This window comes from Pecten maximus, chromosome 5 (genome assembly GCF_902652985.1).
Source record: "Pecten maximus chromosome 5, xPecMax1.1, whole genome shotgun sequence".
In the NCBI taxonomy this organism is placed as follows: domain Eukaryota; kingdom Metazoa; phylum Mollusca; class Bivalvia; order Pectinida; family Pectinidae; genus Pecten; species Pecten maximus.
This window is the reverse complement of record NC_047019.1, coordinates 8,654,696-8,682,631: the sequence shown is the minus strand read 5'-3', so window position 1 is coordinate 8,682,631 and position 27,936 is coordinate 8,654,696. Positions and strand designations below refer to the sequence as shown.

Below are 27,936 nucleotides of genomic sequence, written 5' to 3'. Positions count from 1 at the left end.
CAGAAAGCGTTGGAGATATTTCCCGTTATTCACATATCTTAGATAACCCAATTTCGGTTTGCCATTTGAGGAACTGTGGCAGCTTTCTTAACTATGACCATTTCAGAACTAATTTGTTTAATTCTCCTGAATTTAGATGTGGTAGTCCATGTGAAGATTCATTTAATTTCCTCTTTTTTCTGTTCTTTATATAGCTGAAAAAATCAAATCAAAATTATATAAGTACATTTGATCTCCCTCTCTGTCTCTCACTCTGTCTGTCTTTCTCTCCCTCTCACATAAAAAAAAATATCATATATTGCGTAACCGCTTTTTTTTTTTTTTTTTTACTTTAAACAGATTTTATTACCAAAATGAAGACAAGGGATTAGGCGCAAGTTTTTTTTTCAACTTATAGACGCAATCTCTCTATCATATATATACATTATATGAAAACATTTAGATAGGCATAAACATATAGAATATTCAACATAGACATAGGTTCGCAAGAAAGAGTATGTGAATACAAATCAAAATCTATTGCTGGATCTGATGTGGTTTTGCATATGTCGGAACACAAGAGAGTTTAGGTCTACAGAAAAAAAAATCCGAATTGTCAAATAAGAAAAGTTCTCAATCAAAAGCCAAACCTAAGGCATTCAAACTTTTGAAACATAATTAATTTTTCCGATTCATATAATTTAAATCGCCTTGTGAGGTATTTATTCATATCAACATTCTTTAAAGATGAGTGAAAAAATGTGAAAATTCGTGTCCAATTCTATTAGAAGTACTGAATGTATGTACATGTACTTGCAATTAAGTGTGTTTATACTAAACCTAACGTTAATTGGCATATCTATATCATTTGAAATAACTTCAAGCACTGGAGTTGAAGAAAAATCATTAAAAGCTATTGTGATAATGTGAATCCAAATAACTTTTTTACGCTTTAATTAATATAATGCATAACGAGTATCATTATTATGGAAATTGAATGGCATAAGATATGTGAAATTAATGAATATAAAAATTCGATATGTGCTAAAATTTAGAATTAATTGACATAATTTTTGACACATTGTAGTTCTAGCATATATATTGTCAATTAGAAATGTGAGGTTAAATAATGTGGTGGGGCGAGATAAAACAAGACGTGAAGCATAATAATATGTTGATGCATGAACAAATGAGAAGAAAGATGTAACTGAAAGACAAGAGAAACGGGAGTTAAAAAGACGAATGGAAATAAACAAACAAACAGACAAGTAAACAAACAAACAATATAACATTCACGGAGCTAGAATTGGAAACAGGTACATATGATGTAATATTAAGCTTGGAGGAAATTCGAACTCTATATGAACGAGAGTTACCTGACGAGTTGTTTACACCAAATGTACATTGTACATGTGATTCCAGAAGGTTCACAACACATGCTACATGTTGACGTTGTCACGATTTCACATCGACCTGACAAGAGGTCAAAAGCCAAACACGGTTAGGTAACAATTCCATTTGTACATGTAATCTTTCTTCTTAGACTAAATTCTGGACAAGTCTGTACTTTGTGACCGTCGGGACGTCTAAAAGGGAATGCGGGTGACAATCAATATTAGCCTGATTTTAAGCATTGACTTACTATTGAGCGTCGAGATATATTCAATCAAGCTTAATTAATCCTACTTGGCTGAAAGTTGGGCTAATTTGGCTGAGAATTTAACCAAGAAAACTAAGAGAAAAAAATGAAACCCCTTTAACAAGCAAAACATTTAAAGAAATTTAACGCTTTATTGAATCTGTGAAGCAGTTTGGTAGTAACATGTTTTTTCCTCATATTTTTCGAATAGAGAAATCGATGACATCATTATCGGTTCATTTGATCTGTTTTTGTTGGGTTTTCATGAATTTTCAATCAAAATCAGTCATACTTCGGTCGGCAAAACACTTAATAATTATTCCCTTGTTGGCAGTGAAATTATCAAAAAGATGTGTTTTATTTGTAAATACTATTGCTCGGAACAACGAGAACTTTCCATACAGATTAATTATGCAAAATGAGAAATTGATAAAAAAAAATTCTCGTGAACGGCAGCGATGGACATATTTCTGCAGTGTAGATTGAAGTCCTTCCGATAGAAAGCATAGGCAGCGTTTTTTTTACCTGCGTCAACAGCACGATAAATAGGCGAGATGGAATGAAGCAAGTGAAGATGGCCATAGTTGATTTCATATACAATAATTAAAAACAAGTTATACCTACTCATATTAATAACCCTTGTTGGCCCGGATGGAAGCGCGACGAGGGGTCTTACTATCATACAATCAAATCTCGGCCACCTAGATGAAAGACAAGTGTGCAACTACTCTGCCATCCGATCAGCGATATGTTGATTTTAAGCAATAAGACTATTGTTGTGAAAACAAAACATTCAGATGAATAAGACGAAAGGGGTTACTCGGTTTGGCCGACCATTTGCTGACCATATATGGTACTCCCAAGTTATATTTGGATAAAAACGATACCGATAAGAGTTTAAAATCTAGGACAGTCCCACGCTCCGGATACAAATACATCGAGCTGTTCAGCTCTTTGATTCACTCGTCATCAAACTTGTGTCCACTCTCAGATCCTTACGATGAACGGATTCCTTGCTGTGCTGGCCTGTATGGTCGCTATTGTGAGTTAAATGTCTTGATCTCTTGATCTAATTAACTTTTTCTCTATCTACGTCTTAGTTCTGTTGTGTATCAAACGAGGTAATGGACGTATTTCTCGGTTATCTTATCAACATTTCATAGTCACTGTCTCCTGATGCAAATCTAATTTTTATTCATGTTTTGTCCCAATTTTATTCATTTTAAAAAAGAAATTATTGTTTCGTTATAATGTGTTATTCTTTGTATTTTTAAAAGGGCCTGGCACATTTGCTGATTCTACCGTGTTTCGTTGCCTTTTTTCATGGAAATGGCGTTTTTACTCATTTATAATTTTTCAGGATTATAAACTGCAACGTTTTTTTTCTTTTTTTTTCAGACATGTGCCATGACCACCACAAAGGCACCTCATCAGCATCAAAATCACAACACAACACATCACCATGGTCACCACGGGACTCATCCGCCACCTATCGGAGAGGGATTCGTCTTCAAGTACGACCATACCTCGGTAATGTCCTTCATGTAAACTAGTCTTATGAACATATGATTATGACGCGGTTGCTAGGGAAAATATTGATAGAATACTTCAAACACAGTGTTTGTCAAGTGTTTGGCAGCTTAAGTATCTAACACCGAGGGGTTGAGGACAATAGATTCGTTTCACCCACTCTACCCTTATTGTGTGTTAGGGGGTTAATTCTTTAGCTGCCAAATACCAAATACGAGGCTTGCCGATTCGATTATTCTCAACCCTCGGATTATGTAATTTAAAAGCTGCCACACACTTGACAATTCTCATGTTTAGCGAATTAAGAATTTCCCTCCTCGGGTTGAGATTCCACTGTCTCACCCGCAAAGGGAATGCAAGATTGTATAAATCTCACCATTTGAGACAAGCTACACATGCTTTTTGCAATTTCTCAACAATTGTATGACGTTGCAGCAACAATAACATGACGTCACGTCATGTCAACATTATCTCGCATTGTTGTTAGGCGATATTAGATACATAAGTGGGTAAACAGGGTAAGAGAAAAATAATCATCCATCCCCTTGGGAATGAGACAGGAGGATCTCAATCCACGGGATAAGATTCCTAAGCTACCAAGCCTCGTGTTTGGCAACTTAAGAATCCTCCCTCTCAGTTGAGATCCCATGTCTCACTCCCAAGGGGATGGAAGATTATATCGATGTGTTTTTTATTGATAAACATAGAGAGTGAAAAGATTTTGTTCATGTTTGCAATGAAGTCACCAGCAGGATGCTCTCTCGAAAATGGCCTGATTGCCCGATGAAATTATTCAGAAATCGCGTCAATATGATGATTTCATATGAATATGTACAGCACTTTGATGACAATTAAAAGCTAAAAACAAATTGTGGATAATTTTTTTTTCTTTCTTTCTTTCTTTCTTTCTTTTATGTCATATAATGTAGTATAGTGTGAACTAAAGATTTAAACAAATGTTACAAATGTTACAAATGTATGATTTTCCTTTTTTTCTTGTGTGTGTTACTAAACCTGTAATTTAATGACGCTGTATTCCTTGTATAACCCTTTTGAAATAAACTGATCATTTTCCATTTACACAGCACCGTATGGTAGTAGTCAGCCACCATCAATGCTGGATTTATAACCCGAGCGACGACGAAAAGAACAACATTGCAGATATTCACGTTCTTAGGAATCTTGAGGTAACTTTCGTTTCACTGTTTAATTTCAGGGGACTAATGCTATTATTAAGCGATTGTCCCAGTCAGACCTTGTTCACGGGTATTAAATATCGCGAACACAGCAAAATTAAATCTCCCGCGAATATTACCCAAATACACAGTATATCAAAGTTTTATCTTCAAAAAGTCAATCAGACACCAGGAAATCTTTTCGTATAGTTTGCATGTATATTTGTATTAAATATAGAATACTAGTTGTCCGCCATCAAACTGATTCTAACATTAATGCAATTTAAGCGGATTAACACACTTGAATTATTTATTGCTGCTGATAATTAAATGTATTATGTTTTCAGGCAAAACTTATCCAGTTGATTGACAGTAATCCCACGGGCACACCCTTGTCTCATGACGACCTTGCCGCCATGAGCCCATCTCTCGCGCACACGTGCAAAGTAAACTATCCAATCGCGACTCTCAATTAAATGTAGGCACATGAAAATAAAACATTTCCTTATAATTGACGAGATGTGTGATGTTTTATATGGAAGTATACCACAGGTACAGGGTTACGGTTTGTAGATTTTACATTGATATTGTAGAAACACATGTACCAGATATATATCCAATAAACTAGTCAAAACACGTTCTCTCGAATTCTGATAACTCGACCCTGCTTAACCCGAAGAAAATTCCAGTTCATACAATTATTAATATACATAATGAATTCTCGCTTACCTCGAATACTCGAGTATCTCGAAGTTTTTATGACACTCCCCCCTCCCACCACCTCCAACCCCCCCCCCCACCCCCCACCCCCCCTCCTGACTTCGAGAAAGCCTAGCTTGACTGTAATTCATACGTAATCCATATAATTCAGGATATTTTCCATACCGCCTTTTACCACACACGGCAATTGTTCGAAATCAAGATCACAGAGAGTTTGTGATCGTAACCCATGGAGTATCGCGGATGAAACCAAATTTGACGATCCTTCTAATTTATCGTAATGGTAATCGAGCATACTTGTGTACATAGAACAAAAAAGAAATGACGCGAATACTGACAATTAAACAGAAGCTTTGAAATAGCAGCTCATGTCAATATCTTCAAGGTCAAAAACACCAGAGAAAACCGATATAACAACGAAGCTGTGAACTAGGGGTAAACTACGAATAAAAATATCTTTTTGGAGATCATTGGAGGCATTTGAAGACATTTTAGATCATTTGAGCCCCATTGGACATCCTTGGAGATCATTGATGATCCCACACGCCTTTGTATACCCTTGGAGACCTCTTGGAGACCGCTCAGAGACCCTTGAAGACCTCTTGAGATCGTTTGATATCCTTGGAGATCATTGATGATCCTCACACGCCATTGTATACCCTTGGTGACCTCTTGGAGACCGCTCAGAGACCCTTGAAGACCTCTGGAGATCGTTTGAGATCGTTTGAGATCCTTGGGATCCTTGAACACCGTTGGATACCCTTGCAGACCCCTTGGAGACACATTGAAGACCTCGGAGACATTTAAAGACCCTTTGAGACCCTTGAAGACCCCTTTGATATCCCTTGAATACCCTTTGAAGACATTTGGAGACACTTTGAGACCCTCGAGACCCCTTGCAGACCCATTGGTGACCATTGGAGGCTAATAAAAACAGCAGTAAGGAGAGGATTAAAACACCGAAAGCAAAATCAAGTTTTCGGGCAAGAGACCAAATGCCAATTCACGTTTTTTGTATCAACATCAAGTTAAAAATCTACCGATTAACTGCATAGGTCCAAATCTGATACATGGAGATATAACGCAATCAATGGCGATTACAGTAATTAATATTGATTAAATTAAATGATTTTTTTAATGATTGAGATTGCCTGTCCCTCCTGTAGAAGAAACCACTAAACTATAGGCTAATACCATCAGTGTATATTGCAAAACTACTGGTTGAAAATCTTGGCTACATGAAAAAATGTCTGCAATTTGACGAGTCCAACAAGTCCACAGGGCAAGTTTATTTCAAAGCTTTGAAATGGAAACCAAATCGAATATGAAGATTTTATCAAAAGAAACCAGACAATTCTGAAGAGAAATGCAATCATGTAATAAATGTAATGGCAGTGACCAAGCAACATTATTTTGAGCAATAGCCGTACATTATAGGGCACTATTTTTGTCGAAAACTTAAAATAACTTTTTTCATAAACTGTGAGCAATTTGAAATCATGCAGTCCAAACAAAATTACTCTATGACACATAAAACAGGAATAAGAGAGATGTAAAGCACCCCCTTGACACTGACAATTAAGACACAATTCTACATACAGTTACTATATATATTTCTGATATCATGTGATTGAAAAAATGAAACAGATTTTTCAATAATTGAGATATTTCAATTCTGTAAACTGGTTTGTAAATTTTGATATTCCTCGCATATAACTATATATAGTTTACTTCCAAACTTTAACTATATTTTTTAAAGAATTTAAAATTTTGTTTTAAAATACTCTAATTTTGTTATCAGATTGATATTATAACTGTTTCAAAGCATTAATCAGGTCTCATAAGGACATGCAATAATCTAAATACAATAATAAAGACTTGTAGTAACCAATCACAGCGATTAACCACCCATGGACACACTAGCCAGCACTTGTTTATATGTACTGTTAGGCTGTTCAGCCATAGGCAGGGAAGGGGTGATGGAGGGAAGTGAAACATAGGCTGGATCAACTGAGCTGTGAAGAACTATACAACACAGTACCAACCTGAAGTGAAGAAGAGAACTCTATCGCTACTGGCAGTACATCACAAAGACCATGCGGAAGCGTTCCTGTCAGTTCAGAAGTCTGACTACAGAAGAGGACAGCTAGATCCAGCAAATTCAGGGGAGACAATCAGCTTCAGGATCATCTATGTTGAGAAGCGGAAACAAATTGGAAACACATTTGGAAACCTGAAAATAAGGCATTGAATTCAAAATTCAAAAACAAATATGTAACATAAAAATGTTACAAATGTTGTGTCTCTGGATACAAAAGCTAATACCCCCCAAAAAATTAGAAAATAGAAATAAATGTATTTTAAATTTTCAAATCTAACAAACAGTCCCTGAAACCTACATGACAATATCAATTATTTGAATTTAAAAAAAAAAGAAAAAGAAAAAATTTCAAATAATTTGAAGTTAAATTCATGCTCTTTTTGAAAAATAGCTTTACTAACTAATCACTTACACATCTGTCAATAAATGTGTCAAATTGTATGAGAATCGGTCAAAAAATGTGTAGTTGTCAAATGAAAACATAGATTTCAGAGCCTATCATATTAGGACTAAGACCACAATTATCTGCGCTATATGTTTCATTGTAACATTAAAATTCATAATAAATTCCCAAAATCTCATATACAACTTTTCATCTCACCTGGCCGAGACCAACATCTGAGAAGCAAAATGTAAAAGTTTCAACACAGCATGTTGGGCATTTTCTGGAAATAGCTGTCAACATGTATTACCAATGTGGATTATATACATCTGGGTCAGGGGTAGAGGTCAAATCAGGACTCTTCACACAGGATCCTGGAGTACAAAATACATGATCAATATTATTATTGTACTTCACAAAACCTAGATTGACATTTCTATTATGAATCCACATTAAATTAATCAACAAAAATAAGTTCAAAGAGGCATTTGATTTATTTTCCTTCAATACATTTTTCGAGGGGACTTCATTCTTGGGGCCTGGACCCGGAAGTACTTAATTGTGGTCTCAGTCCTATTATGATTCTTAACATGATGTATATATGTAACAAGAATTGCAAGCAACTATATGTACATGTGTCGCAAGCATGTTATACTCAGGGATATATTTTAAAGAGGCTTACCTGCAGACGGACCGGTAAACGGCACATCTCCGATCACTAAATAAACTTCAGTACACGTTTCTATGTGACAAAATTAGAGGCTTTCCGACTTTATTTCTTGAAAACAATTACAGAATATGTATTTAAAAGACGTTTAAAAACTCAACCTGAGAGGGAAATGTATGGAATATAACGGCAAATCTTCTTTGTGCGGCACTGTGCACGTGCTTGTTTCTTTGATTTGTCAATCAAATTAGACTTATTGCGGGTTGCGATTAAATAAATAATATTTAAAAATGAGGTTTTAATATCACTTTTCAGCGTTTTATAAGGAAAAGAAAATGAAAAACTCAACAATTCCAACAATCTGTCATGTGTAAAAGATCTTTTTCTATTAGCCAATTTTTCTGATCTCTCTGCGGGCAAGCCTCTTTAAGAGACTAAAAAATTCATTAATTTTATTCAAAGTCCAGAAACTTAACTTAACTACACATCCCTCGATACACCTACATGTATAACCAAAGTTTGGTTGCTCTAGTTTGTCAGAAACAGCGCAATATGCGAGATCTAACCGCAAAAACCTTAACACTTTTCAGTCTCTTTCTACTTGTCTTTTTAAGGAATATACATACACAGAAGTAAAGGTGATATGAGATTCTCACTAATCAATTGATTAAGTTGATCACCTTTTGATCAAGTTGGCCCAGAAATTTGAGATTTTAACCCCAAAATGCAGTAATCAATACAATATTTTCAGTGCCTGACTTCCCATGCAATTAAGCAATATCTATAATTGATGGTTTGTAGGGTCTAGCTTTGTCACAAACAGAACTAAACGTAAAACCTTAACATTGTTGACGGCGTCGGCATCGTCATCGTCGTCGTCGTCGTCGCCGCCGCCGCCGCCGCCGTTACCACAATCGTCGAAAAGCAGCGCCTATGTGCTACCATTCCGACATCAGTCGTAGGGAAAACAATGTTTCAACCGACCAAATGGCATCGTGACTATCCCCTAAATGCGAAACAGCACTGGTGATATTTGGAATCGAGGTCATTCCAAGATATCGGTTATAATGCACGGAACAGTTATACATGTACATACTAGTCGTCTCCCTTGTGTCCGTAATCACACGTCAACGATGAATAGAGTCCTTGCCTTCTTTACCTGTGTGGGTGCCATGGCGAGTATATATATATATAAATATATACAAAGTCTTGTATAATTCGTCTAACGTCATTTTATGATATCTTAATACTTTGGGATCTGATTATTTTGCCTTAAACGTTCAAATTAAGCGCTGGGTAGGTCTGGTGTACAAGACATCTAGCTGTCGGAATGTCCAAGTCTTGTTACTTGTACTCGAAAAAGTGAAATTTTAAATTCAGATTTTCGCTTTTTCGCGGTTTTGCCAGGGCAAAAAAGTAAAAATGGCACAAATCAGCAACCATTTATTCCTTATTCATAGCTTAGTTAAGGCGTCATGCGTTGGCAGGTAGCCGAGGCCACGGGAGCCCGTATTCCCCTCAGGAGAGTGTGTTACTCTGTGCGAACGAGGAGGTATAATCCTTTCCGCGATCCTATTTGACGAACTGAAATATAGCAAAGAGGACAATATAGTTACAGCAAAACAAGACCAAAACAAGTGCAATTCAATGAATGCGAAAGGTCACCGGGGGCAGCAATCACACTATGCACTCATTTTTTATGTATGTTTAAACATGTCATTTTGAAATTGTATGTCACATAATATCGCTCTTAGACTTCTAATGGATGTATTAACCAAATTAGAAGGGTGAGGTGCACACTTTTGGGCTTAAATCTTTCAAAAAAATTACCCCAAACTCTTTAAAGCGACTTTTTAGTGCCAAAAGTATTTCCACAAAAAGGTAAAATGCACAAAAATCACAATATCTTTATAAACATGATTTTGCCATAACATAACTCCTGGACCTCTAATGAATGTATAAAAAGATCAAATAAAAGGGTGTGTGGAGCATACTTTTGGACTTACCCCAAAAGCTTTAAAGTCCACAAAATGGTAAATTGCGAGAAAATCACATTTCCTAGTACTCTAATGAATGTATATACCAAATAAGAAGGGTGTGAAGTGTATACTTTTGGACTTACAAACTTTCCAAAAATTTAACCCAAAATCTTTTAAGTGGATTTTGGTGCCAAAAAATGAAGTCCATAAAATGGCAAAATGCGAAAAAATCACAATTTTTATCAGCATGATTGCGGTATAAAACTATTCCTAGACCTCTTATGAATGTATATAACCAAATTAGAAGGGTATGAGGTGCATACTTTTGGACTTACCTCCAAAATTTTAAAGCGAGTTTTGGTGCCCAACATTTTAAAGTGGGTTTTGGTGCCAAAAAAGTCCACAAAATGATAATAATGACAATTTTTTCTGCATGATTTTGCCATAACACCACTCCTAAACCTCTGATAAATATATAAACCAAATGTTGATTGACATTATGAACATATTTTAGTTTTAGAATAGTTAACCAGACCTGTGAGTTTAATTAATGCAGGGGCCGAGATACCTAGGCCGAGTGTTCGAGATGAAAAAAGTGAAGCATCAATATGTTGACGTAAAACAACAAAAGAGACGAAAGAAAAAAAAAACACACAAACAACAATACACTTACAGAGCTAGCACGGGAAACAGTGCATATGATGTCAAATTAATTTGAGGAAATTCAAACTCGATATGAACGAGAGTTACCAGGTAAGTTTGATTACACCAAATGTACATTCTACATGTGATTCCTGAAGATTCACAACACATGCTACTGCTGACTTTATCACGATTTCATATCGACCTGACAGGAGGTCAAATACGGTTAGACAATATTTCCATTCATGAATGGCTTTGTATATGAACTCTGTCTTCTTGGAACAAATTCAGGACACAGCGCTGTACTTTGTGACTCTGAACGCCTGTAAGGGGTTGTGGTGATCCGGACAATCAATATTAGCCTATTTGTAGCATTGACTTATTGTTGAACATAGATATATCTAATCGAGCATAATTCCTACTTGGCTGAAAAATTGGCTAATTTGGCTGAGTGGCTGAGAATTCGACTTAGAAACAATTAAACCCCTTAACAAACAACAAATTTATAAAAAAAATTAACGTTATTTTGAATTTGTGAAGCAGTTTGGTAGTAACATCTTTTTTCCTCTTATCTTTGGAATAGAGAATTCGATGACATCATTATCGGTTCATTTGATCTGTTTTTTGTTGGGTTTTCATGAATTGTGCATTTGTGCGACTGAATTTTCAATCAAAATCAGTCATACTTCGGTCGGCAAAACACTTAATAACTATTCCCTTGTTGGTAGTGAAATAATCAAAAATATGTGTTTTATTTGTAAATACTATTGCTCGGAACAACGAGAACTTTTCAGACAGATTAATTATGCAAAATGAGAAATTGATAAAAAAAAAATGCTCGTGAACGGCAGCGATGGACATATTTCTGCAGTGTAGATTGAAGTCCTTCCGATAGAAAACATAGGCAGCGTTTTTTACCTGCGTCAACAGCACGATAAATAGGCGAGATGGAATGAAGCAAGTGAAGATGGCCATAGTTGATTTCAAGTACAATAATTAAAAACAAGTTATGCCTACTCATATTAATAACCCTTGTTGGCCCGAATGGAAGCGCGACGAGGGGTCTTATCATCATACAATCGAATCTCGGTCACCTAGATGAAAGACAAGTGTGCAACTACTCTCTACCATCCGATCACCGATATGTTGATTTTGAGCAATTAGGTTATTGTTGTGAAAACAAAACATTCAGATGAATAAGACGAAAGGGGTTACTCGGTTTGGCCGAACATTTGCTGACCATATGGTACTCCCAAGTTATATGATAACAACACCGATAAGAGTTTAAAATCTAGGACATTCCCACGCTCTGGATACAAATACATCGAGCTGTTCAGCTCTTTGATTCACTTGTCATCAAACTTGTGTCCACTCTCAGATCCTTACGATGAACGGATTCCTTGCTGTGCTGGCCTGTATGGTCGCTATTGTGAGTAAACAAACTTGATCTTTTGATCTAATTATTTTTTCTCTATCTAGGTCTTAGTTCTTTTGTGTATCAAACAAGGTAACGGACGTATTTCTCGTTTATCTTATCAACATTGCACAGTCACTTTCTCCTGATACGAAGCTATAATTCTGTTCATGTTTTATCCCTATTTTATCAATTTTAAAATGGAATTATTGTTTCGTTATAATGTGGTATTCTTAGTATTTTTATAAGACCTGACACATTTGCTGATTCTGCAGTGATTTGTTGCCCTTTTGTATGCAAACGGCGTTTTTACGAATTTATAATTTTTCAGGAGTATAAACGGCGACGTTTTTTTTTATATTTCAGACATGTGCCATGACCACCACAAAGGCACCTCATCAACATCACAATCACAACACAACACATCACCATGGTCACCACGGGACTCATCCGCCACCTATCGGAGAGGGATTCGTCTTCAAGTACGACCATACCTCGGTAATGTCCTTCATGTAAACTAGTCTTATTGCTTGGGGAAATATTGATAGAATACTTCAAACACAGTGTTTTTCAAGTGTTGGCAGCTTTAAGTATCTAACACCGAGGGGTTAAGGATAATAGATTCGTTTCACCAACTCTACCCTTAGCGTGTGTGTTAGGGGGTTGATTCTTTAGCTGCCAAATACCAAATACGAGGCTTGCCGATTCAATTATTCTCAAAACTCGGATTATGTAATTTAAAAGCTGCCAAACACTTGACAATCCTCATGTTTGGCGAATTAAGAATTTCCCTCCTCGGGTTGAGATTCCACTGTCTCACCCGCAAAGGGAATGAAAGATTGTATAAATCTCACCATTTGAGACAAGCTACACATGCCTTTTGCAATTTCTCAACAATTGTATAACGTTGCAGCAACAATAAAATGACGTCACGTCATGTCAAAATTATCTTGCATTGTTGTTAGGAGATATTAGATACATAAGTGGGTAAACAGGGTAAGAGAAAACTAATCACCCATCTCCTTGGGAATGAGACAGGAGGATCTCAATCCACGGGGTAAGATTCTTAAGCTACCAAGCCTCGTGTTTGGCAACTTAAGAATCCTCCCCCTCAGTTGAGATCCCATGTCTCACTCCCAAGGGCATGAAAGATTCTATCGATGTATTTTTTATTTATAAACATAGAGAGTGAACCGATTTTGTTCATGTTTGCAATGAAGTCACCAGCAGGATGCTCTCTCGAAAATGGAATGATTGCCTGATGAAATTATTCAGAAATCGCGTTAATATGATGATTTCATATAAATATGTACAGCACGTTGATGACTATTAAAAGTTAAAAACAAATTGTGGATAATTTTTTTTCTTTCTTTCTTTCTTTCTTTCTTTCTTTCTTTCTTTCTTTCCTCTTTCTTTATGTCATATAATGTAGTATAGTGTGAACTAAAGATTTAAACAAATGTTACAAATGTATGATTTTCCTTTTTTTTCTTGTGTGTGTTACTTAAACCTGTAATTTAATGACGCTGTATTCCTTTTGAAATAAACTGATCATTTTCCATTTACACAGCACCGTATGGTAGTAGTCAGCCACCATCAATGCTGGATTTATAACCCGAGCGACGACGAAAAGAACAACATTGCAGATATTCACGTTCTTAGGAATCTTGAGGTAACTTTCGTTTCACTGTTTAATTTCAGGGGACTAATGCTATTATTAAGCGATTGTCCCAGTCAGACCTTGTTCACGGGTATTAAATACGGTTATTTAATGACCGCGGCGAACACAGCAAAATTAAATCTCCCGCGAATATTACCCAAATACACAGTATATCAAAGTTTTATCTTCAAAAAGTCAATCAGACACCAGGAAATCTTTTCGTATAGTTTGCATGTATATTTGTATTAAATATAGAATACTAGTTGTCCGCCATCAAACTGATTCTAACATTGATGCAATTTAAGCGGATTAACACACTTGAATTATTTATTGCTGCTGATAATTAAACGTATTATGTTTTCAGGCAAAACTTATCCAGTTGATTGACAGTAATCCCACGGGCACACCCTTGTCTCATGACGACCTTGCCGCCATGAGCCCATCTCTCGCGCACACGTGCAAAGTAAACTATCCAATCGCGACTCTAAATTAAATGTAGGCACATGAAAATAAAACATTTCCCTATAATTGACGAGATGTGTGATGTTTTATATGGAAGTATACCACAAGTACAGGGTTACGGTTTGTAGATTTTACATTGATATTGTAGAAACACATGTACCATATATATATATCCAATACACTAGTCAAAACACGTTCTCTCGAATTCTGATAACTCGACCCTGCTTAACCCGAAGAAAATTCCAGTTCATACAATTATTAATATACATAATGAATTCTCGCTTACCTCGAATACTCGAGTATCTCGAAATTTTTATGACACTCCCCCCTCCCACCACCTCCACCCCCCCCCCCCCCACCCCCCCACCCCCCCCCCCCCCCACCCCCCACCCCCACCCCCTCCTGACTTCGAGATAGCCTAGCTTGACTGTAATTCATACGTTATCCATATAATTCAGGACATTTTCCTTACCGCCTTTTACCACACATGACAATTATTCGAAATCACAATCACAGAGAGTTTGTGATCGTAACCCATGGAGTATCGCGGATGAAACCAAATTTGACGATCCTTCTAATTTATCGTAATGGTAATCGAGCATACTTGTGTTCATAGACCAAAAAAAGAAATGACGCGAATACTGACAATTAAACAGAGGTTTTGAAATAGCAGCTCAATGTCAATATCTTCAAGGTCAAAAACACCAGAGAAAACCGATATAACAACGAAGCTGTGAACTAGGGGTAAACTACGAATAAAGATATCTTTTTGGAGATGATTGGAGATATTTGAAGACATTTTGGATCATTTGAGCCCCATTGGAGATCCTTGGAGATCATTGATGATCCTTGCACGCCTTTGTATACCCTTGGAGACCGCTCAGAGACCCTTGAAGACCTCTGGAGATCGTTTGAGATCCTTGGAGATCATTGGGATCCTTGGACACCATTGGATACACTTGCAGACCCCTAGGAGACACATTGAAGACCCCGGAAACATTTAAAGACCCTTGAAGACCCCTTTGATATCCCTTGGAGACCCTTTGAAGCCATTTGGAGACACTTTGAGACCCTCGAGACCCCTTGCAGACCCATTTGTGACCATAGGAGGCTAATGAAAACAGCGGTAAGGAGAGGATTAAAACAACGAAAGCAAAATCAAGTTTTTGGGAAAGAGACAAAATGCCAATTCACGTGTTTTGTATCAACATCAAGTTAAAAATCTACCGATTAACTGCATATGTCCAAATCTGATACATAGAGATATAACGCAATCAATGGCGATTACAGTAATTAATATTGATTAAATTAAATGATTTTTTTAATGATTGAGATTGCCTGTCCCTCCTGTAGAAGAAACCACTAAACTATAGGCTAATACCATCAGTGTATATTGCGAAACTACTGGTTTTGAAATAGCAGCTCAATGTCAATATCTTCAAGGTCAAAAACACCAGAGAAAACCGATATAACAACGAAGCTGTGAACTAGGGGTAAACTACGAATAAAGATATCTTTTTGGAGATGATTGGAGATATTTGAAGACATTTTGGATCATTTGAGCCCCATTGGAGATCCTTGGAGATCATTGATGATCCTTGCACGCCTTTGTATACCCTTGGAGACCGCTCAGAGACCCTTGAAGACCTCTGGAGATCGTTTGAGATCCTTGGAGATCATTGGGATCCTTGGACACCATTGGATACACTTGCAGACCCCTAGGAGACACATTGAAGACCCCGGAAACATTTAAAGACCCTTGAAGACCCCTTTGATATCCCTTGGAGACCCTTTGAAGCCATTTGGAGACACTTTGAGACCCTCGAGACCCCTTGCAGACCCATTTGTGACCATAGGAGGCTAATGAAAACAGCGGTAAGGAGAGGATTAAAACAACGAAAGCAAAATCAAGTTTTTGGGAAAGAGACAAAATGCCAATTCACGTGTTTTGTATCAACATCAAGTTAAAAATCTACCGATTAACTGCATATGTCCAAATCTGATACATAGAGATATAACGCAATCAATGGCGATTACAGTAATTAATATTGATTAAATTAAATGATTTTTTTAATGATTGAGATTGCCTGTCCCTCCTGTAGAAGAAACCACTAAACTATAGGCTAATACCATCAGTGTATATTGCGAAACTACTGGTTGAAAACCTTGGCGACATGAAAAAATGTCTGCAATTCGACGAGTCCAACAAGTCCACAGGGCAAGTTTATTTCAAAGGCTTTAAAATGGAAACCAAATCGAATATGAAATTTTATCAAAAGAAACCAGACAACTCTGAAGAGAAATGCAATCATGTAATAAATGCAATAGCAGTGACCACGCAACATTGTTTTGAGCAATAGCCGTACATTATAGGACACTATTTTTGTCGAAAACTTAAAATAACTTTTTTCATAAACTGTGAGCAATTTGAAATCATCAAAAAATTAAAAAGGAATTAGAGAGATGTAAAGCACCCCCTTGACACTGACAATTAAGACACAATTCTACATAGTTACTATATATATTTTTGATATCATGTGATTGAAAAAATGAAACAGATTTTTCAATAATTGAGATATTTCAATTCTGTAAACTTGTTTGAAATTTAGATATTCCTCGCATATAACTATATATAGTTTGCTTCCAAATTTTAACTTTATTTTTTAAAGAGTTTAAAATTTTGTTTTAAAATACTCTAATTTTGTTATCAGATTGATATTATAACTGTTTCAAAGCATTATTCAGGTCTCATAAGGACATGCAATAATCTAAATACAATATAAAAAAGACTTGCAGTAACCAATCACAGTGAGTAACCACCCATGGACACACTAGCCAGCACTTGTTTATATGTACTGTTAGGCTGTCCAGCCATAGGCAGAGAAGGTGGCATGGAGGGAAGCGAAACATAGGCTGGATCAACTGAGCTGTGAAGAACTATACAACACAGTACCAACCTGAAGTGGAGAAGAGAACTCGATCGCTACTGGCAGTACATCACAAAGACCATGCGGAAGCGTTCCTGTCAGTTCAGAAGTCTGACTACAGAAGAGGACAGCTGGATCCAGCAAGTGCAGGGGAGACAATCAGCTTCAGGATCATCTATGTTGAGAAGCGAAAACAAATTGATTAAGAGTCATTTGAAAACCTTCAAATAAGGTATTGAAATCAAAATTAAAAAACAAATATGTAACAACAACAAAATAGTAACAAATGTTGTGTCTCTGGATACAAAAGCTAAAACCCTAAAAAAATGGAAAATAGAAATAAATTTTTAAATCTAACAAACAGTCCCTGAAACCTACATGACAATGTCAAATATTTGAATTGAAAAAAGAAAAATTAAAAATTTCAAAATAATTTGAAGTTAAATTCATGCTCTTTTTGAAAAATAGCTTTACTAACTAATCACTTACACATCTGTCAATAAGTGTGTCAAATTGTATGAGAATCAGTCAAAAAATGTGGATTTGTCAAATGAAAACATAGATTTCAGAGCCTATCATATTAGGACTAAGACCACAATTAGCTGCGCTATATGTTGCATTGTAACATTAAAATTTATGATAAATTCCCAAAATATCATATACAACTTTCCATCTCACCTGGCCGAGACCAACATCTGAGAAGCAAAATGTAAAAGTTTCAACACAGCATGTTGGGCATTTTCTGGAGATAGCTGTCAACATGTATTACCAATGTGGATAATATACATCCGGGTCAGGGGTAGAGGTCAAATCAGGACTCTTCACACAGGATCCTGGAGTACAAAATACATGATCAATATTATTATTTTACTTCACAACACCTAGATTGACATTTCTATTATGAATCCACATTAAATTAATCAACAAAAATAAGTTCAAAGAGGCATTTGATTTATTTTCCTTCAATACATTTTGTGAGGGGACTTCATTCTTGGGGCCTGGACCCGGAAGTACTTAATTGTGGTCTCAGTCCTATTATGATTCTCAACATGCTGTATATATGTAAACAAGAATTGCGAGCAACTATATGTACATGTGTCGCAAGCATGTTATACTCAGGGATATATTTTAAGAGACTAAACAATTCTTTAATTTTATTCAAAGTCCAGAAACTTAACTTAACTACACATCCCACGATACACCTATAACCAAAGTTTGGTTTCTCTAGTTTGTCAGAAACAGCGTAATATGCAAGATCTAAACGCAAAAACCTTAACACTTTTCAGTCTCTTCCTACTTGTCTATTTTAAGGAATATACATACACAGAAGTAAAGGCGATAGGAGATTCTCACTAATCAATTGATTAAGTTGATCACCTTTTGATCAAGTTGGCCCAGAAATTTGAGATTTTAACCCCAAAATGCAGTAATCAATACAATATTTTCAGTGCCTGACTTCCCATGCAATTAAGCAATATCTATGATTGATGGTTTGTAGGGTCTAGCTTTGTCACAAACAGAACTAAACGTAAAACCTTAACATTGTTGACGGCGTCTGCATCGTCGTCGTCGCCGCCGCCGCCGCCGCCGCCGCCGTTACCACAATCGTCGAAAAAGCAGCGCCTATGTGCTACCATTCCGACATCAGTCGTAGGGAAAACAATGTTTTAACCGACCAAATGGCATCGTGACTATCCCCTAAATGCGAAACAGCACTGGTGATATTTGGAATCGAGGTCATTCCAAGATATCGGTTATAATGCACGGAACAGTTATACATGTACATACTAGTCGTCTCTCTTGTTTCCGTGATCACACGTCAACGACGAATAGAGTCCTTGCCTTCTTTACCTGTGTGGGTGCCATGACGAGTATATTTATATATATATATATACAAAGTTTTGTATAATTCGTCTAACGTCATTTTATGATATCTTAATACTTTGCGATCTAATTATTTTGCCTTATACGTTCAAATTAAGCGCTGGGTACGTCTGGTGTACAAGGCATCTAGCTGTCGGAATGTCCAAGTCTTGTTACTTTTACACGAAAAAGTGAAATTTGAATAAATTTAGATTTTCGCTTTTCGCGGTTTTGCCAGGGCGAAAAGCGAAAATGTGAAAATGACACTAATCGACAACCATAATCCCTTATTTATAGCTTAGTTAAGGCGACATGAGTTGGCTGGTAGCCGAGGCCGCTGGAGCCTGTATTCCCCTCAGGAGAGTGTGGTACTCTGCGAACGAGGAGGTATAATCCTTTCCGCGATCTAACCCTAGATTCACTCCTATTTGACGAACTGAAATATAGCAAAGAGGGCAATATAGTTACTGCAAAACAAGAACAAAACAAGTGCAAATCAATGAATGCGAAAGGTCACCGGTGGCAGCAATCACACTATGCACTCATTTTTTATGTATGTTTAAGCATGTCATTTTGAAATTGTATGTCACATAATATCGATCTTAGACTTCTAATGGATGTATAAACCAAATTAGAAGGGTGAGGTGCACACTTTTGGGCTTACATCTTTCAAAAAAATTACCCCAAACTCTTTAAAGCGACTTTTGGTGGCAAAAGTATTTCCACTAAAAGGTAAAATGCACAAAAATCACAATATCTTTATAAACATGATTTTGCCATAACATCACTCCTGGACCGCTAATGAATGTATGAAAAGATCAAATAAGAGGGTGTGAGGTGCATACTTTTGGACTTACCCCCAAAACTTTAAAGTCCACAAAATGGTAAAATGCGAGAAAATCACATTTTCTAGTACTCTAATGAATGTATATAGTATATACCATATAAGAAGGGTGTGAAGCGTATACTTTTGGACTTACAAGCTTTCCAAAAATTTACCCAAAAACCTTTTAAGTGGATCTTGTTGCCAAAAAATTATGTCCACAAAATGGCAAAATGCGAAAAAATCTCAACTTTTATCTGCATGATTGCGGTATAAAACTATCCCTACACCACTTATGAATGTATATAACCAAATTAGAATGGTATGAGGTGCATACTTTGGACTTCCATTATTTTAAAGCGAGTTTTGGTGCCCAAAATTTTAAAGCGAGTTTTTGTGCCAAAAAAGTCCACAAATTCAGAAAAATGACAATTTTTCTGCATGATTTTGCCATAACACTCCTAGACCTCTGATAAATATATAAACCATGTGTTGATTGACATTATGAACAAAGTTTAGTTTTAGAATAGTTAACCAGACCTGTGAGTTTAATTAATGCAGGGGCCGAGATACATGTACCTAGGTCGAGTGTTCGAGATGAAAAAAAGTGAAGCATCAATATGTTGACGTAAAACAACAAAAAAGACGAATAAAAACCACACACCAACAACAATACACTTACGAAACTAGCACTGGAATTTGAGGAAATTCGAACTCGATATGAACGAGAGTTACCTGGTAAGTTTGATTACACCAAATGTACATTCTACATGTGATTCCTGAAGATTCACAACACATGCTACTGCTGACTTTATCACGATTTCACATCGACCTGATAGGAGGTCAAATACGGTTATACAATATTTCCATTCATGAATGGCTTTGTACATGAACTTTTTCTTCTTGGAACAAATTCAGGACACAGCGCTGTACTTTGTGACTCTGAACGCCTGTAAGGGGTGGTGGTGATACGGACAATCGATATTAGCCTCTTTGTAGCATTGACTTATTGTTAAACATAGATATATCTAATCGAGCATAATTCCTACTTGGCTGAAAAATTGGCTAATTTGGCTGAGTGGCTGAGAATTCGACTTAGAAAAAATTAAACCCCTTAACAAACAACAAATTTATCAAAAAATAACGTTATATTGAATTTATGAAGCAGTTTGGTAGTAACATCTTTTTTCCTTTTATCTATGGAATAGAGAATTCGATGACATCACTATCGGTTCATTTGATCTGTTTTTGTTGGTTTTTCATGAATAATGCATTTGTTCGACTGAATTTTGAATCAAAATCAGTCATACTTCGGTCGGTAAAACATTTATTAATTATTCCTTTGTTGGCAGTGAAATTGTCAAAAGATGTGTATTATTTGTAAATACTATTGCTCGGAACAACGAGAACTTTTCAGACAGATTAATTATGCAAAATGAGAAATTGATAAAAAAAAAAAATGCTCGTGAACGGCAGCGATGGACATATTTCTGCAGTGTAGATTGAAGTCCTTCCGATAGAAAACATAGGCAGCGTTTTTTACCTGCGTCAACAGCACGATAAATAGGCGAGATGGAATGAAGCAAGTGAAGATGGCCATAGTTGATTTCGAGTACAATAAATAAAAAACAAGTTATGCCTACTCATATTAATAACCCTTGTTGGCCCAGATGGAAGCGCGACGAGGGGTCTTACCATCATACAATCGAATCTCGGCCACCTAGATGAAAGACAAGTGTGCAACTACTCTGCCATCCGATCACCGATATGTTGATTTTAAGCAAATAGGTTATTGTTGTGAAAACAAAACATTCAGATGAATAAGACGAAAGGGGTCACTCGGTTTGGCCGACCATTTGCTGACCATATGGTACTCCCAAGTTATATGATAACAACACCGATAAGAGGTAAAATCTAGGACATTCCAACGCTCCGGATACAAATACATCGAGCTGTTCAGCTTTTTGATTCACTTGTCATCAAACTTGTGTCTACTCTCAGATCTTTACGATGAACGGATTCCTTGCTGTGCTGGCCTGTATGGTCGCTATTGTGAGTTCAGCCTGACTTGATCTCTTGATCTTTTTAACTTTTTCTCTATCTACGTCTTAGTTCTCTTGTGTATCAAGCAAAGTAATGGACGCATTTCTCGTTTATCTTATCAACATTTCATAGTCACTTCCTCCTGATGCAAATCTAATTTTTGTTCATTTTTGTCCCCATTTTATCCATTTTAAAATAAAATTATTGTTCGTTATAATGTGATATTCTTTGTATTTTTAAAGGGCCTGACACATATGCTGATTCTGCAGTGATTTGTTGCCCTTTTGTATGCAAACGGCGTTTTTACTAGTTTATAATTTTTCAGGAATATAAACGGTGACGTTTTTTTTTTTATATTTTAGACATGTGCCATGACCACCACAAAGGCACCTCATCAGCATCACAATCACAACACAACACATCACCATGGTCACCACGGGACTCATCCGCCACCTATCGGAGAGGGATTCGTCTTCAAGTACGACCATATCTCGGTAATGTCCCTAATGTAAACTAGTCTTATGAACATATGATTATCACGCGATTGCTAGGAAAAATATTGATAGAATACTTGCCAAACACCAGCAGGATGCTCTCTCGAAAATATTCTGATTGCCTGATGAAATTATTCAGAAATCGCGTTAAAATGATGATTTCATATGGATATGTACAGCACTTTGATGATTTTTAAACGCTAAAAACAAATTACGAATAAGTTTTTTTTTGATGTCATATAGTGTATTATAGTGTGAACTAAAGAGTACAAATGTATGATTTCCATTTTTTTAGTTTAGTTTTCTTTTGTTTTTGTTTTTGTTTTTTTTTATTCATGATTTAGTATAAACTGTGTCTGTAACTTAAACCTGTTATTTTATGACGCTACTGCTGATGTTCCATCTACACAGCACCGCATGGCCGTAATCAGCAACCATCAATGCTGGATTTATAACCCGAGCGACGACGAAAAGAACAACATTGCAGATATTCACGTTCTTAGGAATCTCGAGGTAAGTTTCATTTCACTGTTTAATTTCAGTGGGTTAATGTTTTTATTTAGCGGTTGTCTCAGTTTGACCTTGTTCACGGGTATTAAATTTCGCGGTTAATTAATGACCGCGGCGAACACAGCAAAATTAAATCTCCCGCGAATATTAACCAAATACACAGTATATCCAAGTTTTATCTTCAAATAGTCAATCAGACACCAGGAAACCTTTTCGTATAGTTTGCGGATACATGTATATTTGCATTACATATAGAATATTAGATGTCCGCCATCAAACTGATTCTAACATTAATGCAATCTAAGCGGATTAACACACTTGAATTATTTATTGCTGCTGATAATTAAATGTATTATGTTTTCAGGTAAAACTCATCCAGTTGATTGACAGTAATCCCACGAGCACACCCTTGTCTCATGACGACCTTGCTGTCATGAGCCCATCTCTCGCGCACACGTGCAAAGTAAACTTTCCAATCGCGACTCTAAATTAAATGTAGGCACGTGAAAATAAAACATTTCCCTATAATTGACAAGATGTGTGATGTTTTATATGGAAGTATACCACAGCTACAGGATTACAATGATATTACAGAAATACATGTACCAGATATATATCAAATAAACTAGTCAAACCACGTTCTCTCGAATTCTGATAACTCGACCCTGCTTAACCCGAAGAAAATTCCAGTTCATACAATTATTAATATACATAATGAATTCTCGCTTACCTTGAATACTCAAGTATCTCGAAGTTTTTATGACCCTCCCCCCCCCCCCCCCCCCCCCCGACTTCGAGATAGCGTAGCTTGACTTTAATTCATACGTAATTCATTTAATTCAGGATATTTTCCTTACCGCCTTTTACCACACACGGCAATTGTTCGAAATCACGATCACAGAGAGTTTGTGATTGTAACCCATGGAGTATCGTGGATGAAACCAAATCTGACGATCCTTCTAATTTATCGTAAGGGTAATCGAGCATATTTGTGTTCATAGAACGAAAAAGAAATGACGCGAATACTGACAATTGAACAGAAGTTTTGAAATAGCAGCTCATGTCAATATCTTCAAGGTCAAAAACACCAGAGAAAACCGATATAACAACAAAGCTGTAAACTAGGGGTAAACCACGATTAAAAATATCTTTTTGGAGATCATTGGAGCTATTTGAAGACATTTTAGATCCTTTGAGCCCCATTGGACATCATTGGAGATCATTGATGATCCTCACACGCCTTTGTATACCCTTGGAGACCCCTTGGAGACCGCTCAGAGACTCTTGAAGACATATGGAGATCGTTTGAGATCCTTGGAGATCCTTGGGATCCTTGGACACCATTGGATACCCTTGTAGACCCCCTGGAGACACATTGAAGACCCCGAAGACATTAAAAGACCCTTTGAGACCCTTGAAGACCCCTTGGATATCCCTTGGAGACCATTTGAAGACATTTGGAGACACTTTGAGACCCCTTGCAGACCCATTGGTGACCATTGGAGGCTAATGAAAACAGCAGTAAGGAGAGGATTATAACAACGAAAGCAAAATCAAGTTTTCGGGAAAGAGTCAAAATGCCAATTCAAGTGTTTTGTATCAACATCTAGTTAAAGATCTACCGATTAACTGTATAGGTCCAAATCTGATACATAGAGATATAACGCAATCAATGACGATTACAGTAATTAATATTGATTAAAATAATGATTTTTTTTTAATGATTGAGATTGCCTGTCCTTCCTGTAGAAGAAACCACTAAACTATAGGCTAATACCATCAGTGTATTTTGCAAAACTACTGGTTGAAAACCTTGGCTACATGAAAACATGTCTGCAATTCGACGAGTCCAACAAGTCCACAGGGCAAGTTTATTTCAAAGGCTTTGAAATGGAAACCAAATCGAATATGAAGATTTTACCAACAGAAATCAGACAACTCTGAAGAGAAATGTGATCATGTAATAAATGTAATGGCAGTGACCACGCAACATTGTTTTGAGCAAATGCCGTACATTATAGGGCACTATTTTTGTCGAAAACTTAAAATAAATTTTTTCATAAACTGTGAGCAATTTGAAATCATGCAGTCCAAACAAAATTACTCTAGGACACATAAAACAGGAATAAGAGAGATGTAAAACACACCCTTGACACTGACAATTAAGACACAATTCTACATACAGTTACTATATATATTTCTGATATCATGTGATTGAAAAAATGAAACAGATTTTTCAATAATTGAGATATTTCAATTCTGTAAACTGGTTTGTAAATTTTGATATTCCTCGCATATAACTATATATAGTTTACTTCCAAACTTTAACTATACTTTTTAAAGAATTAAAAATTTTGTTTTAAAATACTCTAATTTTGTTATCAGATTGATATTACAACTGTTTCAAAGCATTAATCAGGTCTCATAAGGACATGCAATAATCTAAATACAATAATAAAGACTTGCAGTAACCAATCACAGTGAGTAACCACCCATGGACACACTAGCAAGCACTTGTTTATATGTACTGTTAGGCTGTTCAGCCATAGGCAGGGAAGGGGGGATGGAGGGAAGTGAAACATAAGCTGGATCAACTGAGCTCAGAAGAATTATACCAAAGACAACACAGTACCAACCTGAAGTGAAGAAGAGAACTTTCGCTACTGGCAGTACATCTCAAAGACCATGCGGAAGCGTCCCAGTCCGCTCGGAAATCCGACTACAAAATTCAAAAGCAATATGAAATAACAACAAAAAAAGTTACAAATGTTGTGTCTCTTGATACAAAAGCTAATACCATATAACAAAAATTAAAAAATGGAAATAAATATATTTTAAATTTTCAAATCTAACAAACAGTCCTTAATCCTACATGACTATGTCAAATATTTGAATAAAAAAAAATCATTTTGAAATTTAATTTGAAGTTAACGTCATGCTCATTTTGAAAAGTAGCTTTACTAACTAATCGCTTACACATCTGTCAATAAGCGTGTCAAATTTAAGAGCCTATCACACAATTAGCTTGATATATATACATCCGGGTCAGAGGTAGAGGTCAAATCAGGACTCTTCACACAGGATCCTGGAGCACAAGATACATGATCAATATTATTATTTTACATCACAAAACCTAGACTAAAATCTCTACTAGGAACCCACATTAAATCCATCAACACAAATCAAGTTCCAAGAGGCATTTGATTTATTTTCAAATACATACATTTTTGAGGGGACTTCATTCGTGGGTTCCTGAACCCGGAAGTACTTGTGGTCTCAGTCCTATTATGATTCTGAACATGGTGTATATATATAAACAGGAATTGCGCGTAACTATATGTATATGTGTCGCCTGTAACACTTTGTCAATATCGCAAGCATTTTTTACTCAGGGGTATTTTAAAGAGACTAAATAATTCATTAATTTATTCGAAGACCAGAAACTTAACGTTTTTATCCACAAAAATACGACAATCGTAGAAATACATGAAAGAATAAAATAGGTTCAGCTACACATCCCAAGGTTCACCTACAACCCAAGGTTGGTTGCTCTAGCTTTTAAAGTTTGCTAGAAACAGCGTAATATGCTAGATCTAAACGCAAAACCTTAACACTTTTCAGTCTCTTCCTACTTGTCTTTTTTACATATATACATACACAGAAGTAAATGTGATATGAGATTCTCACTAATCAATTGATTAAGTTGATCACCTTTTGATCAAGTTGACCCAGAAATTTGAGATTTTAACCCCAAAATGCAGTAATCAATACAATATTTTCAGTGCCTGACTTCCCATGCAATATCTATGATTGATGGTTTGTAGGGTCTAGCTTTGTCACAAACAGAACTAAACGTAAAACCTTAACATTGTTGACGGCGTCGGCATCGTCGTCGTCGTCGGCGGCGCCGCCGCCGTTACCACAATCGTCGAAAAAGCAGCGCCTATGTGCTACCATTCCGACATCAGTCGTAGGGAAAACAATGTTTCAACCGACCAAATGGCATCGTGACTATCCCCTAAATGTGAAACAGCACTGGTGATATTTGGAATCGAGGTCATTCCAAGATATCGGTTATAATGCACGAAAGTTATACATGTACATACTAGTCGTCTCCCTTGTGTCCGTAATCACAGGTCAACGATGGATAGAGTCCTTGCCTTCTTTACCTGTGTGGGTGCCATGGCGAGTATATATATATATATATATATATATATAATATATACAAAGTTTTGTATAATTCTTCTTACGTCATTTTATGATATCTTAATACTTTGCGATCTTATTATTTTGCCTTATACGTTCAAATTAAGCGCTGGGTACGTCTGGTGTACAAGACATCTAGCTGTCGGAATGTCCAAGTCTTGTTACTTGTACGCGAAAAAGTGAAATTTTAACTTCAGATTTTCGCTTTTTCGCAGTTTTGCCAGGGCAAAAAAGTAAAAATCGCACAAATCAGCAACCATAATCCCTTATGCATAGCTTAGTTAAGGCGTCATGCGTTGGCAGGTAGCCGTGGCCACGGGAGCCTGTATTCCCCCTCAGGAGTGTGTTACTCTGTGCGAACGAGGAGGTATAATCCTTTCCGCGATCCTATTTGACGAACTGAAATATAGCAAAGAGGACAATATAGTTACTGCAAAACAAGGCCAAAACAAGTGCAATTCAATGAATGCGAAAGGTCACCGGGGGCAGTAATCACACTTTGCACTCATTTTTTATGTATGTTTACGCATGTCATTTTGAAATTGTATGTCACATAATATCGCTCTTAGACTTCTAATGGATGTATAAACCAAATAAGAAGGGTGAGGTGCACACTTTTGGGCTTACATCTTTCAAAAAAATTACCCCAAACTCTTTAAAGCGACTTTTTAGTGCCAAAAGTATTTCCACAAAAAGGTAAAATGCACAAAAATCACAATA

At 36.4% G+C, this 27,936-nt stretch overlaps 2 protein-coding genes across 4 annotated transcripts; both read left to right on the top strand.

Annotated features, from left to right (window-relative positions):
- Positions 1-2,405: 2,405 nt before the first annotated feature.
- On the top strand, positions 2,406-4,838 carry LOC117327050. Its single transcript, XM_033883877.1, has 4 exons — positions 2,406-2,660; positions 3,017-3,148; positions 4,234-4,335; positions 4,671-4,838. The coding sequence occupies exons 1-4, from the start codon at positions 2,619-2,621 to the stop codon at positions 4,797-4,799; spliced, it is 405 nt and encodes a 134-aa protein (XP_033739768.1). The 5' UTR covers positions 2,406-2,618; the 3' UTR covers positions 4,800-4,838.
- Positions 4,839-12,107: 7,269 nt separating this feature from the next.
- Positions 12,108-23,542, top strand: LOC117327049. Of its 3 annotated transcripts, none has more exons than XM_033883873.1 (4): positions 12,108-12,243; positions 12,595-12,726; positions 13,799-13,900; positions 14,253-14,420. In XM_033883873.1, exons 1-4 carry the CDS (start codon positions 12,202-12,204, stop codon positions 14,379-14,381), a joined length of 405 nt encoding a protein of 134 aa, XP_033739764.1. In that variant the 5' UTR covers positions 12,108-12,201; the 3' UTR covers positions 14,382-14,420. The 3 variants fall into 3 exon arrangements, with proteins under 3 accessions (XP_033739764.1, XP_033739766.1, XP_033739765.1); XM_033883875.1 differs by lacking the exons at positions 12,595-12,726; positions 13,799-13,900; positions 14,253-14,420 and adding exons at positions 22,369-22,500; positions 22,912-23,013; positions 23,375-23,542 and having other exon boundaries at positions 12,127-12,243; XM_033883874.1 differs by lacking the exons at positions 12,108-12,243; positions 12,595-12,726; positions 13,799-13,900; positions 14,253-14,420 and adding exons at positions 21,877-22,015; positions 22,369-22,500; positions 22,912-23,013; positions 23,375-23,542.
- Positions 23,543-27,936: the final 4,394 nt, after the last annotated feature.

What these genes read in the sequence shown, in the direction of transcription:
- LOC117327050 (XM_033883877.1), top strand. Translation starts at nt 2,619, where the DNA reads ATGAACGGATTCCTTGCTGTGCTGGCCTGTATGGTCGCTATT. An exon ending in TGGCCTGTATGGTCGCTATT is followed by an intron (nt 2,661 to 3,016) that starts GTGAGTTAAATG and finishes TTTTTTTTTCAG; the next exon opens with ACATGTGCCATGACCACCAC. An exon ending in ACGTTCTTAGGAATCTTGAG is followed by an intron (nt 4,336 to 4,670) that starts GTAACTTTCGTT and finishes TTATGTTTTCAG; the next exon opens with GCAAAACTTATCCAGTTGAT.
- LOC117327049 (XM_033883875.1), top strand. Translation starts at nt 12,202, where the DNA reads ATGAACGGATTCCTTGCTGTGCTGGCCTGTATGGTCGCTATT. An exon ending in TGGCCTGTATGGTCGCTATT is followed by an intron (nt 12,244 to 22,368) that starts GTGAGTAAACAA and finishes TTTATATTTTAG; the next exon opens with ACATGTGCCATGACCACCAC. An exon ending in ACGTTCTTAGGAATCTCGAG is followed by an intron (nt 23,014 to 23,374) that starts GTAAGTTTCATT and finishes TTATGTTTTCAG; the next exon opens with GTAAAACTCATCCAGTTGAT.